At 34.3% G+C, this 16,205-nt stretch overlaps 1 protein-coding gene and 1 long non-coding RNA gene across 5 annotated transcripts in view; one reads left to right on the forward strand and one right to left on the reverse strand.

Annotated features, from left to right (window-relative positions):
* The window catches only part of Atg16 (Autophagy-related 16), a 397,081-nt gene that overhangs the window by 15,238 nt on the left and 365,638 nt on the right, over positions 1–16,205 (reverse strand). For all 4 annotated transcript variants that reach the window (XM_083033334.1, XM_083033335.1, XM_083033337.1 and 1 more), the window contains 4 exons: positions 15,959–16,079; positions 8,356–8,535; positions 4,093–4,177; positions 3,861–4,007 (listed from right to left, as the gene is read on the reverse strand). In XM_083033334.1, the coding sequence (XP_082889460.1) occupies positions 3,861–4,007; positions 4,093–4,177; positions 8,356–8,535; positions 15,959–16,079 (533 nt within the window). The remainder of the gene's footprint in view (positions 1–3,860; positions 4,008–4,092; positions 4,178–8,355; positions 8,536–15,958; positions 16,080–16,205) is intronic.
* LOC145933543 (uncharacterized) overlaps positions 6,802–16,205 on the forward strand; it is an 82,700-nt gene continuing 73,296 nt past the window's right edge. Inside the window, exons 1-2 of the long non-coding RNA XR_014424886.1 lie at positions 6,802–6,940; positions 7,034–7,077. This is a non-coding gene — a long non-coding RNA (uncharacterized LOC145933543). The remainder of the gene's footprint in view (positions 6,941–7,033; positions 7,078–16,205) is intronic.

Raw genomic sequence — 16,205 nt, forward strand, 5'->3', positions numbered from 1 at the left:
TTTTTCCACAATTAATATTTTTTTCTTATTAAATAAACATTTCGATTATATATCAGCTATTACATCTGTCATTGGAAAAGTATACAGTAACTTTGTGATATCGTATATGAGTAAATATGTATATTTTATTTTGTATAATATAAACAGATATTATCATATATTATCATATATTAGATATAATTATTTTAAGACATTTTTTAAACTAGCTTTACAGAACCTTTACCTTAAGAAAGGATAATAGGTACTACTAATGTTAGGTTACATATAGTAGTAGAATAAAAAAATTTAAAGCAAAGCTGAAACATAATGAAGAAAAATGTGCGCGAATATGATCTTTTTTATATTAATAAATGGAAACATTTACATGAACATTTTTCTTACAATTATTACTTTACACGCAATATTTGTTTGATAAAACATTTCATTATTCCTTCCTTATATAAGTTCGTGATATTTATCGCGGCTTTGCGCGCGATCATACAGCAAAAAACCGTAAAAATAAAAATCGCTTTTTGCGACTATTACCTTAATTCGTGCCACTCGCGCGCGTTTTCTAAAATAACATGTAAATTTCATAGCTCGCGCCGCGACAGGTAGAGCTTAGAGCGCTACGAGAACCCGCGCATTAAATACCTACGGAATCGTACAGCTTCTTGCGAAGCGTCGTAAGAGTACACGGATGGAGAAAAGAGGGTGAAAGGGCGAGGCGCTTATTAAGTTAGTCTCGGGAATTCCTGAGCGAGCGCGTACGTACGAATTATACGATCTACCATCCATGTGATGCTACGCGCGCAACGCGAAGAGAGACGAAGGCGAAAACGAAGACGAAGTCGCCGAAGACGAGACGACGCGGCGACGAAGGCGACCGGGTACGAGAACGAAGACGAAGGGAAAGGGACGAGGAGGAGGGCAGGGAGATTACGACGAAAGATGACGATGACCACGGATGAGCGGTCCGGCTGGGGTGAAAGTAATAACAGTGAAACACACGCGCGCACGCGTTGAAATCGCGCACACCGGCGCCGAGCGACGTGTACGTGACTGGTGCTTAAGCCATTTTTTGATACGACCGGTACTTAGATGCACGCCGGACTTGAGCCGCCCGCTGGGCTCTCTCAGAGAAGCCACCACCAAAGATACCGCGTCCTTGAGAAACTCGAGGACGTCGAAGATGAGGGACGGTCGAGCGTCGTCGATGACAGAGAGAGGGATAATTATAGAACGATAATTGTAGAACGGATGTTTATGATCTATAGAATTCGAAGACAATTGTTGCAGGGGGAAGAGAAGAGAGTTCATGTGGATAAAACAATTAGAAACACAACACCGCTTTCGTTTCGGCACTTACTTTTATTACCGTAACCGCAGACAATCTTGAAAGTATTTTTATCTTATAATAAAATTGCAAAAATTCAATAGATGCACTCACACAATTTAATAAATTAACTTTATATACATTTAATTAAAAAAGAAAAAATATTGCAAATTAATAAAACTTTAGAGAGATCTCCTTTTCTAGTGTCAAATATGAGAAACTATTAGTCATCTAAATTTGAAAGTATATTAATGTTGGCATATACGCTGTCGTAATTATGAACTATTAAACCGTTTATGTACGTAAACGCTCCAACATGAGCGTAATAACTAATTGCTGCTACCGGGAACGTGATAGTATGATTGGTACGAAGCACGACATGTTTCAATTGAGAATAATTAAACGTTATCGCCATTTAATGACCACGTAGGAATTATTTCTCACTGATATCACGACTTTCATCCTTTTAATTTGACCGACAAAATAATTTTTCAGTTATGGCCATTGATAAAGTATAAATGAAAAATTGTTATTTTTCTCCGCAATAACAAATATGATCAAGTAAACAAAATTATATATAAACCACATACACATTGAATTAAAATAAATATCTTTCAACAAATGTTGATGTTAAAATAATGTAAAAAAGTTAAATCTCTTTAACAAAAAAAAAAGCTGACATTTCAATTGTTCGCCTTTCAATTTATGAATTGTTAGGTGAAAAGTTACGTGAGATACCCGGAAATTGTTAACCCCGCGCTTGCTATTGATTTACGGATAATATCATGTTTAACCGCCCCTGCTCGTAACAGCATAATTGACGTTTTTAGTGTTCAAAACATATCGATTTTCTGCACCTCGACAAGAGCGATCCTTACGCCGCATTCCCCGTGAGATACCACCGATTAACGCGTCCATCAACTACACGGCTCGTATAGGTGAAAGGGCGCTGAAAGCACGCGGACGAGATACGTTGCTCTGCCTACCTATAACCATTTTCATTTCTCGCTGCATCCCGCGCCGCCGCGGTTCTTTCTCTTTTCGCGGATTTTCGTGTTCCCCTGAGACGCGGTAAACGAATCTTCGGTCATTCGGAGTGACATATTCAATGGCGAGAGTCGGCGTAGATGCCGGCAAGAGTTGGGAGCATCCAGGGTGCCGTATAAATTCGCAATACCACGAACTCTTCCGGCGATGTATAGACACGAGCGAATATGTGTACGTGAATATACAGCGCAAAAGTTGGAGCGGAAATCGGGTCACGTCGAAATATTTTCTTAGATCCCTTCTAGTCTCTCCTCACTGCGAATTTTTTTTCTTCGTGTGCATGCATGTACATATATGTGTGTATGTATACATGTGCCACGTGTGGTGGACCAAAGGACCGAAGTACTTTAGGAACTTTTCGTGTCAGGTGGGTATGCAGAGCACTCGAAGGTGCCTCCTAAAATTACGGGCGCTTTAGTGATCCAGCGAGCGAATATAAACGAGAAATTCGCATCCATCAAACGGGTCAAAACGGGTATTTTGTGATAAAAAAGGGGGCAGAGAGAAATAAATTATAACGACGATACACACCGAAATAGAACGTGCGAAGGGCAACAGCGGGTTAACGCTATCGATTTTGTGACCGCAAATAAAGTCGCACGTCGGTGCGCTCGAGAAATATCGTCGCAAAGCATCAGGATTACAAAAAAAGATTTCTATTTTACCCTTGACCGTTTATAGTATTGACAATAGAAAATTAATAAAGCAATTAGAACCATAAACGTCAAATTTATTTTGACTTTATCTAATTGTATACTTATACATGAAAAAGAGAGAAAATCACATAGATTTTAATATAATAATATAATACATATAAGGTAGATGAAAGAGTATAGATTACGAAATAAAGAGACTGCAATAAAAAGACCACACTAAGATAAGACGATCTGCTTTATGAAGCTTCGATGCGGCTCTGTCTTCAATATCTCGGATTAATATTTCGTAAATCAATATTCGATATACTATAATATCGGGAACAATATTTCGCAATTTTAATGTTTTTTCATCATTGGCAAGCATAGACCATTAAAGTCATATAAAATTTAATAGTTTTTTTTGTGTGGAACGTCCATCTTATAATGGTTCTAGCCTTAATATCGATATTGCACATTCCAATCTATATGAAAGAGAAAAAGACTACGATTTTTATCTCTAGGGCAGAAAATTAAATATTCGGTCGCGAATATATAAATATGCAGACGATAAAAGCATGATGAAACTATGTATATTAGTTGATACGTTTTGCAGGTTAATATTATGTTATTAAATTCTACATGAATGAGAGTCTGATTAATAGAATCATATAACTATCTATTGAAGTTTTATAATTCGCTTAACCTCAGTTAAAATATGGCTAATGACATACAATCTAATTATTGTCTTCTTGTAAAGATATGATAATGATAATTGCACTTTTTAGCAGAAAAGGGACTTTTTAATTTAATTTTTTGAATTTTATTTACGGATAACAATTAATAAATAGAAAATCTCTACTTACGTATGTCCCTTTAGTATTGTTTCCATCATATTCGTCGCTATAGACCAGATAAAGACGGAACCGTCCGCGGAACCAACCGCTATGTACTGTCCGTCAGGACTGAAAGCAGCTCTTGTCCAATCGAATCCCACTTTAAAACCGTCAGCACTGTAAAATAAAATAAAAATACAATGATTTAATACTTTTAATATTCTAGTCGCGTATGCGATAAGTACACACACACACAACCTACCTGAACGACCCAACAATCTTCTTCATTCGTAGATCAATCAATTTCACCGTGTCATCCCTCACGCAACTCAAAAGGTAATTTGCGTCTGAAATCAAATAGATGCCTTTATGATTCGCGATCGTCTATGATTGATATGAATAATATTTAAATTGTTTGCGTAAATGTTTGTGGAATTACAACTTTGGCCAAACAAATATTTCGTACATATCGGATACATTATAATTATTTAATAAAAGTGCATCTTGATGGAATATACGAGTAATGCAACAATCCTTTTAACAGCTAAAAAATCTAGTACAGTGCAATAAACTTATATATTTTGTAGTTCATCATGCATCGAAATAATCCATTTGTAATAATCTTCTTATGGATCATATCGATCTGAACAATTCAACGTAAAACCGCAGAAAACTTTAGGGTTGTTTCAATTTATTTTAATGAATGTAAATTAATAAACGACGAAAAATACTAGAGAGTCGCGATATATTTGTTTAACAGTAAAAGTTCAAAATCAGAGCAATACTATTTCATTAGAATTCATTGAATTCACATTCTGGCAATATCGAGAATTAATGAAATGCGATACAACAATATGTCTGTATGAAATGCTTTTGAATGAACGAAGTGCACTTGTACCTGATATAAGTGCTTCGAGAATATTGCAGAAACGCGCACGAGCCAATTCATTCGCATCATTAGGATGTTGCCATAAAAAGCAAAAACAAAATAGCATTGTTTGCATAACGAAACAGAATTCACGTATAAACTGCATTGTGTAACAGTTGCCGTGAAATGCCAATTAGTATGTTTCTTTGCTTCATTAATTGTTGAACGGACAGGCACGTGTTACGTAGACACGCTATAATAACGATATAAAATCTATCATCAATTTGAAAAAGTAAAATTTTACTTCTCAATGATTGAATTTATATTGTACGTTTAATTTGTAATTTACGCTAAAATAATTATTTTGATAAATTAAATGAAATGAAATTTAAATTCTATAATAATCAAAATATTCGTATCAATTTTAGTAAGTAATGTAAAATTATAGAAATCAAAATATTTTTACAACCGTGATTATTATATTGGTTTTTTACAAACCATTATTAATCTAATTTAAACATGTATGATTGACGTTCTTTTTAAAATGCTCATTTTAAAACAAAATGAGCAATTTAAATAAAATAGGATGTAATTTCCGATATTAACGCTCTTTCTGGCAATATTGGTTCCTGTTTAATGTATGTTCGATTAAAATACTTAATACTTAATACACCAATAATAAAAGAAAATAACCAGCTGTTTCTCTACATATATTTTTGATATACTATAATCAATATTATAAAATGCACAAAAAATAATTACAAAATATAGAATCAATATACTACTTTAATATTACTAGAACAACACAAGTCATTCTTCGCTTTTATATTTATATTTATATTGTGTATGTTATAATTTGCTAATTAAATTTTAAAATAATAATATGGTACAAGTTATAAAATAGTAATATGTTGTAAATAATATGTTATAATACCTTATTCTCGATTAATATTTTTTGACAGAAATCAGCTGATAACTGTCAAAAATATTAATCGAGTTTAAAGTATTATATAACCTATTAGTTAATACATATTATATTATTTTAATTTTTATAACATTATTTTAAAAATTAATTAGTAAATTAACGCTTTAATCAGCTGACGCTTTAATCATATATGTCATGTAGAGCTTCAATTAATTTTTTTTCAGTAGTAATATAAGACATTAATCAGACGTTGTGATTGCTCGGTAGATACACTGACAAATTATCCAAATTAATTATTATACAACAAATTAAATATATAACAAATTAATTATATTTTACAATAATCAAGCTTCAAATACACAAGACATCTCGAAAACATTTCTATGAATACGAGAGAGAAAATATTATTGCGGAGAAAGAGACATTCTCTCTCTCTCAATGTCTCTTAATCAGCTGATTTTTCTGTCAAAAAATATTAATAAAATTTGCTAATTAAATATTCTAGCTTACCTATTTATATTTATATTGTGTATGTTATAATTTGCTAATTAAATTTTAAAATAATAATATGGTAAAAGTTATAAAATAGTAATATGTTGTAAATAATATGTTATAATACCTTATTCTCGATTAATATTTTTTCTTTCTAAAGCTATATCTTTTCGAACGAATCTCCTTTTAATTTTAATTAATTATTAATATTAAGTCATGTATATAGTATCGCGCGCGCGCTATTAGCATGAAGTTGCCGATGTTTGTAGCTTCGGCCATTACCGAAACGCCGCGAGTATCAGGCAGTTGGAGCTGCGTCCCGCTGTGATTAATTAGTAAGCATAATCGTTAAAAACGATTTCTAACCTTTGTATTGTAATATTCATCAATCGCATATCATAATTTCAACGTTAATATGTAGGCGTAATTGTTCGAAACGCATATTTCGCGAAAAACTTGATTCAAAATCTCTTGCCAACATAACCCAACTTAATCTGTTGTCGCGCGCGAATGTGTTGCGATCCGTGGATATATTTATCGTTAATTCTAGTTTACATATTTATATTGTGCATGTTATAATGCGAAATAATAAGATTATTCTAATATGTATGTATTTTATTTGTTACAGGTAGCATTGCGATACACAGTGCGATTCACGCGTCGTGTCGGGAGTGCCGTGTAAAGTTTCGCGCGTCGGGAGTGCCGTATAAAGTGTCGGGCGATCGTAATTATTCGTGTTTTCGCGAGTGTCGTGAGTGCTACCATGGACCAAGAGAGGAGGAGGAGGCTCAGGGAGGCATCGGGCGACATCGGGGCAACTGTGAGGTATGCAAAATAACATTTTTTCTAAACTGCATTGTTTATGAGATATTCGACACACACATACCTATATACATAATTTGAATATTTTGTTTTCAGATCAACGTGTGCTGTGTACTACAACTCCGCTATTGCACGTATCGGTGAGTGAGAAATTGTTTATTTATAATATTTCTATAGCGGTAATGGGGGTGTAATATGTTGAAATTATAAAAATAATATGTTTTAAATAATATTTTAATTAATATATGTTATAATATTTTATCCGCGATTAATATTTTTTGACAAAAATCTGATAATTGTCAAAAATATTAATCGAATTTAAAATATTATAACATCCCTTTCTAAAAAGGGCACGTTAAGTCGATTCTTGCAGGTATTGTTGTATCTATTCCGATGGTAATTGACTGTTTCGATTTGCATTGTGCGTTATATTCGTAGCATCGAGAGGCTGTCATCGCGAGAGTTAGTAGTTTAACAGTTTGTTCAAAATAAAATTAAATAAAATAATATGTTTGAAATAATGTTATAATATTTTAAACTTGATTAATATTTTTGATAGTTATCAGCTGATTTCTGTCAAAAAATATTAATCGCGGATAAGATATATTATAACATATTATTTACAACATATTGCTATTTTAATATTTTTAACACATTATTATTTTAAAATTTAATTAGCAAATTAACGCTTTAATTAGCTGATTTCTGTTAAAAAATATTAATCAAGCGTTAGTTTGCTAATTAAATTTTAAAATAATAATATGTTAAAAATATTAAAATAGTAATATATTGTAAATAATATGTTATAATACTTTATCCGTGATTAATATTTTTTGACAAAAATTAGCTGATAACTGTCAAAAATATTAATCGAGTTTAAAGTATTACAACATATTATTTAAAGCCAATATTATTATTTTATTTAATTTTATTTTGAACAAACTGTTAAACTACTAACTCTCGCGATGACAGCCTCTCTCGATGCTACGAATATAACGCACAATGCAAATTGAAACAGTCAATGAGCATCACGGAGAAGCGACAACAATAAACTTTGATATATGCGAGTATAGACTTTATATATCTTTTTTAGAAAAGTATATATATAGTGAAGTTGATTGCATTATAATTCGTATTAAAAAATATATCTTTATAGAATATGTAATATGCTTCATTTATCAATTTTGATGATATTCGTTTAAATTCTGTACTAGAGCAAAGGTCTCAAAAGTATTCTTTAAAACATAATTATATCCAATTAATATTCAATAAAATCTTCAATTGACCCAATTGGTCCAATTGATATTGAATTCTATTAACTCTCAATTGATACAATTGAGCTTGTTGATTCAATTGTTCTGCTTTACCTTTTTATTAAAGTATAAGCTCTGTGATTTGATACATTTAACTTTACTTACCGCGGGACAAATCCAAGGATGTAACTTTTCCTTCTAATAAGATATCATTTGAGCTGGATTCAGCTCTTGTATCCCAAAACCTGATTCTCTGATCAAAATGACCACTGATTATCGTGGAACCAGCACCATCTGAAGTTACGAGATCATTGCAACTAGAGCCAGCAAATTTCGTTTCTATACCTGCAACATAAAATTTTTTATTTTTAAAAGATGCATTTATATAGACAATTAGATTTCACTCGCCGATTACTTTCATACGATTTAATTGAAAAGTAAGAGAAAAAGAGATTCTTGAAAAAAATATTAATGAACTTTTTTTTTATATTTAAATAAGAAATGTCGATAATTTTATATATGCATAAATTACATAGATATTTTGTGGGGATAATTTCAATACATATATTGAAACATGATCATCGACGAATGCTTTAATGAATGTCAATGGGATAAAATTTATTGTCTACACGCAATTATGGAAATATATATTATTATAAAGTATAATAATCTATTACGTACTTATTATTTTGTTAATTACGTTAAAATTGTTTGTGTGTATGCGTGTCATTATAAAAAAATTACCGGTGCATTTTTGCTCATATTAGATACAATTTTTTAATGCGCAAGCCTTCAGATGTAAAATTCGCTTTTCAAGGATAACGGTATGATCGAATTAAATGCATGCAGAAAGCTTTCTGCATTTAATTTGAGCATTCCACGGTAGTAATAGAATTATGTCCTCCCGAATTGCATATACGCGCGCCGACTTTAAGCGGAGCGAGTTAACAGTTGTATCGAATGTGAATCACGGCTGGTTTCCCCTTTCAAACTGTAGTTGTACCTAGCAGCAGCTCTCCATCGATCTCCACGCTGAAATAAGCAGGATTTCAAACTTAATTTACGTCGGGAAATGACGTTCGCGTCGCCATGTTTCCACGAAGCTCTTGGAAATCGGTAGTGCGCGATGCGGAAACGCCCGGCATCACGAGTGGAAACAGGATAAATTACGAGTTTTCCGCTTACGATCGTCCCCTACCGCCCTTCTAGTCTACCTTTCCTTAACCTCGGCATTTGTACGATTACGAATCCGCGCGCCAGTCTCCATTCTATTTTATCCTGTCTCCACGTTAAATCAAATGTGATTTACCGCTCGATTGATTAATCCGTCGAAGTTTCTACAGCGGGACGTCGCGTCGGAGAGCGGCTGATGTCCACCGTTTCTCTACTCCGAAGATGGTATTACGGGTTCCAATTACTTCGCGACAGTGTGACATGCTAGAAAGGAGGGGGGAAATCTTCTTCATTCATAGATTCTATATGTTACAAGCGCGCGTATTCAATTACGATCGTGCGTTAAATAGTCTTTCAATCGCGTCGCGAACAGAATTTTTAGAGGGAAAAAGCAATTATATTTAATTTCCATTAAAATTTCAAATATTGTCTTTTAATAATTTCTGACAGAAAACTTTGATGTGCAAATTAATTTTTTCAATTAATTTTATTTTAATATTTGTAATATTTTTTTATCTGTTTTATAAAACTCAAGTAACGTAGTGATGTTCTTTTTACAGAACGTACGTTCATCATTTTTATTTCGAAAAATTAAATCAAATTGAATATGCGTAGTATAACTGTAACATACCGGGTATTCAAATTTTCAGTATAATTATCCGATGCAATGTTATTTGCTTTTTTGGCATTTCGTAAGCGTTTTCTTATTGTCGCATTGTTGTACATACAGATAAAGATATATATGCGGCGATGACATTTGCGCGCATGTACACTCAATCCCTATAGTTCGACAAGTTCTGCAGAAAGTACTTCACAAGCTTCAAACGCGGTGAGTAGGGCACTTCTCTGGAAGCAATAAAATTTCTTCCAAAGTGCGTTCGTGCATAAAGAGAAATTTGTCGACAATTCCTACTTCACTTCAACATCGTACGGTTCACAGCAGTCTTACTTTGCAACAAGTAACAGCACCGCACTGTATCCGCAACGCGCCGTTTATTACGATTCGATCAAATACCCGAGAGACGCATACGGCTAATAAACATCGACGTAAAATTACTATAAATCATATCTCTCTTGCGTGAATAAGTTATTGCGCGGCAATACGTATAGACTTCTATTTTACTGGACTTGAAATAATACGCGAATATTTCCATCTAATAATTTGAAGATTTAAAGTAATGATTTTGTCAAGATTTTAAAACGGTTAGTTTAACTTAATCATTATTTTTTAAATATTTTTATTATTACAAAATGATGCTAATTTTTAATATTTATTTAAACAATCTTTTCTTTTCTTCAAATGCAACTTTTCATGTAAAAAATATGACATTTCCTCGTAGAAACACAAGTAATCTCTTCCGTTCTTTTTAATATTTTAGCATTATATTTTTTGTTTAATGACAGTATAAACAAAAATGCAAATAATATACAGAATAAATTATATCTTTAAAAAATATAGTTGATTCGTCATACACAATTTTATTGTATATCATAAGTCATAGGCTGTCTCGTGACTCTATGCTATTAAAATGAATAATTTTTGTTTTAGTTTAGCTTCTAGTAGTAATTTTGGGATGTCAATTCTTGCAACATGTCGCACAAAGTATATCCTCATCCATAATATAGTCCTTTATGTACTAGTCCTTAAGCTCAAATGTATTATTCAGATAAGTATATGATATATATATGCTATTAACGTACATCTATCCCTCAAACGAGGCATAAAGGATTACCGGCTTTGCATGTAAGTCTTATTCAACCGTCAGCCATGATAAGAGCTTTCGGATAAGAGCTTCATGTTAATTTGCTCTTTCTCATGCTTTTCGCATTAATATGCATTTTATATTATGCACACTTGCTTTATATATAGAGATATGTTATTTAAATATAATTATAAAGAGCAATACTGATTAAACTAATTATTTTACAATTATATTTTACATTGAACTTACATTAATAAAAATATAAGGGAGATTACTTGTTTCTCTACATACTTGATAGTTAGCATAAATACGATTAGAATAAAGATGCATAAGATTTCAAAGCAATCTTGCATATACTATATATTAAAGAAGAAAAAATTATTTTCCAAGTACGAATTTTATATATAGCAAAAATAAGTGATAATTTCTCGGAAAGTTAAAGAACAGTTAATGCAATCTTTTCAGTCATCGAAACGCGGGATGTTATTTCGACGGTACAGTGCGGAATCCATCTGTCCGTGGCACGATTGTGTCCAGAAGAGTCGCTCGGGGCGTTCACGAAATTGCGCGACGTGGCGAGGTAGATAATAGCGCGATAGAAAACAGCTGATCCACTTTAAGCGTCCTTTTTGTCTTAAAGCGTCCACGGGTAAACAATAATTCACGCTTAAACGCCCTTTCAGCGCCGCTTTCTCCATTGTGCGCACCTCGCGCGTTCGGAGATTTATTTGTGCGAAACTTTTGTACAACTACCTATCCCCTTGCACCGCTGGTCTTCCTTGATAGCACGGTTTTCGCTATTTTGCTGTAGGATCACCGCTTACAACAAGAAACAAAAGCCGCCGCGAGGCTAAAACGGATGTCCTCGGAGTACCTGTGTGTATCCACGCAGGTATCCGCGTACGCACAATTAACTTAGACCCGGCTACTGGATGACCCGACGAGACGACAGCTATAAATTACGTGACGAAGTTAAGCCACAGGTTAATTACGTTCCACGCGCGCTCCGCGTTGTTATCTGCATTGCATAAAAAATAAGACAAATCCTCTCTCGCTCGTCCCTCGTAGTGCACACGGTACGTCCGCGGCGAAAAAGTTTTGTATTTATGTAACAAGTTTGATGGGCCGGCCGCAAACTCAGTCGGGACAACGATTTGTGATGCCGCTCGACTTCTTACATTAATTATCGCCCGCTACAACTCTGGTGCTGCATCACACTTTACGCGACTTGATTTAAGGAGATACACTTTTCGAAATTGCGCTCTTCATGTTTCATAAGGGCCTGCATATCGCAAAGTAATACAGTTCTCTCGCCATTTCTCCGTCGTAGCAAACTTTGCACTTTACGGTTTTGGTATTAACTTAATATGAGGCATATAATTCTCGAATTTTGTCAAGGACATCTAAAATACTATTAACTCGCTTTATGTGCAGTTGCATTATAATAATTACAATAGTACTTGATATTGTGTTTTACTTCTTAAAAATGTATAGAATTATATAAATAAAATATGTAAAATATATATCAAAATATATACATATAATATAGCACACATATAATTACAATATATAAAATGTAAAAATCTATAAAAAGCAAACAAGGCATGAAAAAATGACTCTTCATATATAACTGATATTTTATTCTGAAGCCAATAATCCGACAAGTTAATTGCAATAATTTGTGTCACTAATTGTAAATGCATTTTCTGTTTCAAGAGCATAAAATAATAGTAAATCAATAATAATTGATATTAAAATTTGTATCATTAGCTGTGCATCAATTCCCAATAAGTTAAATTAATTGTCACGCAAAATGCACGGTTGTTAATCATTGATTAATGAAGATGACATACAACTTGGAACTATACATATATTTTTTATTTCATATTTAAATATAAATAATATCGTGTGATCATATATTTGAATATCTGTTCATCGGAAACAATTAAAAACAAATTATTGCATTTATCACGTCTCTTACAGATAGCCAAGACAATATAGATAACTTTATTTTCGTCATTAATTACGCTTGAACTGAAAGATAACAATGTTCTTCCGATGCAATGCAATTTATTGAAATTAGACAAACATTCGCGCGCGTACGTTGGTTGTGTAAATAGCGTAAATTATTATTACGCGGATTCTCTCTGTGTGAGCGAACCGTAACTAAAGGCCCGGTTTAAGGCGATCCTAGACCTTGCAAATTAATACTGTCTGTGTGCCGCGTCGTGTTAAGCAGTCCGCAGCTTTGTATCCTTTGTCAATACGATTCCTCCTCGGCTACCGGTCGCGCATACCGCAGAATCCTGCAGCGCTGTTGACCGAAGTGTAAATCGATATCTCGAGCCGTTCTTCAGATAGAGCGCACCGTTTCACGAGATTAGTCCGACGCCGAATGTAAATCCCGAATACATTTGCGGGAAATGAGATCCTCCCATGGCCGCTATCAGCCCGCGTCCGGCCGCTTGCGTGCCGGCTTGTCCAATTTATTTTTCGTGCCACTTAAAGCCTCTGCATTTCGCACGAAGGACGAGCGACCTGTGCTTTACCTCGAGAGAATAGCCACTTTCATCCGGCTGTAAATTATCACTTTCGCCCCTGTCTTCGAAGCGGGGTGCGCTTATCGCGTAGAGCCCCGCCGCGACGAAAGTGGTGAAAGATTTCTCTATTTTACGGCCGAACGAGCTATACGATTCGATACGCCGAGATAGTTCGCGTGAACAATGGAGAACGGACGATCGGACGGGGGCGCTTGCTCTTCGTCCAAATGCTCGACAATTAGCGTGATAAATCTCTCATGGGTATAGGAGCATCGAACATCCTCACGTTTCGCACGAGTGCTGGTCACGATGCCGCGCATTCCAACTCGAAAACACTTTTCCGGGAAGGGGGGAATTACTTTCGCCCTTGAATGCGTAGAATTATCGCATTACAGTAGCGATTTTCAATGCGACTCGAAAGCCGCATCACCAAACCCATATATAGGCACAGGTGTATAGTTCTCGTCCAACATCTGCCAGAAGATCACAATAACGTTCGCTCGAGAGAAGGCTCGAATATCGCATTTGGTATTTGCAGTCGACTGTCGGAGTTGTTTGTGTGAAATTAGATCACGATGCGCGAACTTTCTAGCACAAAAGGGTCTTCTAATGGTGACTATTCGCGTTCGGACCGATCTAGTAGACATGAATGCACGCGTTGAAGGATATAATTTCCATATCGTCTGTATTCAAACAGATTCTATACAGGCCAAGGAGAGAAGCTCTTTAGATAATAGATGTAATATACGAGAAAAATTAATAGTCATAGTTGATTTTACAATACATTTATGTTCATTCACTTTTATCATTAATTTTTATATTAATTTTTACATCAATATTTTGCAATATTTTTGCATATATTGTTAGATGTTTCTTTATTACTCGCGAATAAACTGGCAAGAAAATGAATGCCGAGGAAAACTAATTAAAATCAATAGCGAAATATCTTTAATATTTTAATAACTTTTCTGTCTTTTGTTTCAAGAGAAGAAAAATCAATTCTAACGGGTGTAAAATAACGTTCATTAACAACTGATTAATGATGCAATGAAGAAGTCTGAGTAATATAACCGTCTTATACCATCTTATCCTGGATAAACCCGCGTCTTGGTTTAAGAGCTAATTAAGGTAGTACTCTTTCCTGTGGGTAATGGATTTATGATTAATCTCGCCTTTCTTTTCTGTGACAGATCATCCATTAGATTACATAAATTCATCTTTGTTATCATCAATTCACACGCCACTTTTACCTTAAAGCCACGTGAGTCACAAAGAATCATTAAAGTTACCGGGTTAGTTGGCCAATCTTTTGAAACCTTTTTTTTTTTATCTCTAAACATATTTATCCAAGCACATTAAAGTTGCAACTTTTTCCAAAACCCGCCTCATTATCCGAAGGGATCGTCTATTAAAAGCGTCAATATCCAGAGATAAAGAGTTTTCTGTGCCGGCGAAGATCGTTTAGGACGAAGCAAGCGAGGGGAGAATCTGTTCTTCCGTGGAAAGGATCTTATCGATTTAATTAACCTTACGCAGTTATACGACGACGCAACGAACCGTCTGTTAGACGGGAGGGTAGTTTTTATTCAATCTTGGCCATTATGGCATCGTTGATGCTGGTGCGCCTCGTACGAACCAAGCCGCGGCATTACAGGCGTCATATTTTGCGTGGCGGTCCATTGTGCAGCCGTGTGCGATGTGCAATATACATATGAATGATCATGCAGATTCGTCGTTTGTTTTATTATCTTGGAACGCTCGTAAGTATATTTGCATTATGCAACGACTAATAGGGATAATGGGCAACGTGATTACCGCTTTCTTTCTCTCCTTTTCTTTCTCTCTCTTTCTCTCTAATGCTGTACATTACTTTTAGCTCATATCTTCTGCGCTTCTATTACGATTTACAAGAACGAATACCGCGTTAATATTATGCAACCTGATATGTCAGCCGCGCAAAGAATCGCTGCTTATTTCTTTTTGTTCGTCTACAAAATGTTTAGCTTTATTGCACACTGCGGGAGACCATAAATTTCGAGATTACCGAGCAAGATTTCAATTGTCAGTAAATATACGCAGATTAGATTCAGAATTGGTTTGCATAAGTTAGTTTCATTAAAATATCTTGAAATTATTTCGTGAAAACTTGGATCGAATCTTTTGATTCTTTCTTTCGATTAATGAAAGCGTGCAATTTCTGAAATATTGACACTCAAGACACTAGTAATTAATTGTTTAAAGTTTCATATACATATATATATATATGTATGTATTATTTTGCAACGTCGTTATTAGTAGATGTCTCACGAAAAACGTTCTACAATATTAATCGATAGAATAACGTTTACTTACATGCTTTGCTGCGCAGATCCCAGATTTTTAACGTGCGATCATAACTTCCCGTAACTACTTTTGACGGCTCGCCAAGAAACTTTGCCGCCATCACCTTTGCGCAGTGGCCCGTGAGGGTGTGCTGAAACAGAAACACAAAGATTCGTTCATGTGAATCTATCTTGAGTGGCATAAGTAAAATACGGGTACACAAATATAACAACATATTGATAAGTAAAATCAGAAATATATCTTTCCTTTACTGGTT

The sequence above is a fragment of the Prenolepis imparis genome, unplaced genomic scaffold, assembly GCF_030444845.1.
Source record: "Prenolepis imparis isolate NDT839.2.m4 unplaced genomic scaffold, iyPreImpa1.0 SCAF_3, whole genome shotgun sequence".
NCBI lineage: Eukaryota > Metazoa > Arthropoda > Insecta > Hymenoptera > Formicidae > Prenolepis > Prenolepis imparis.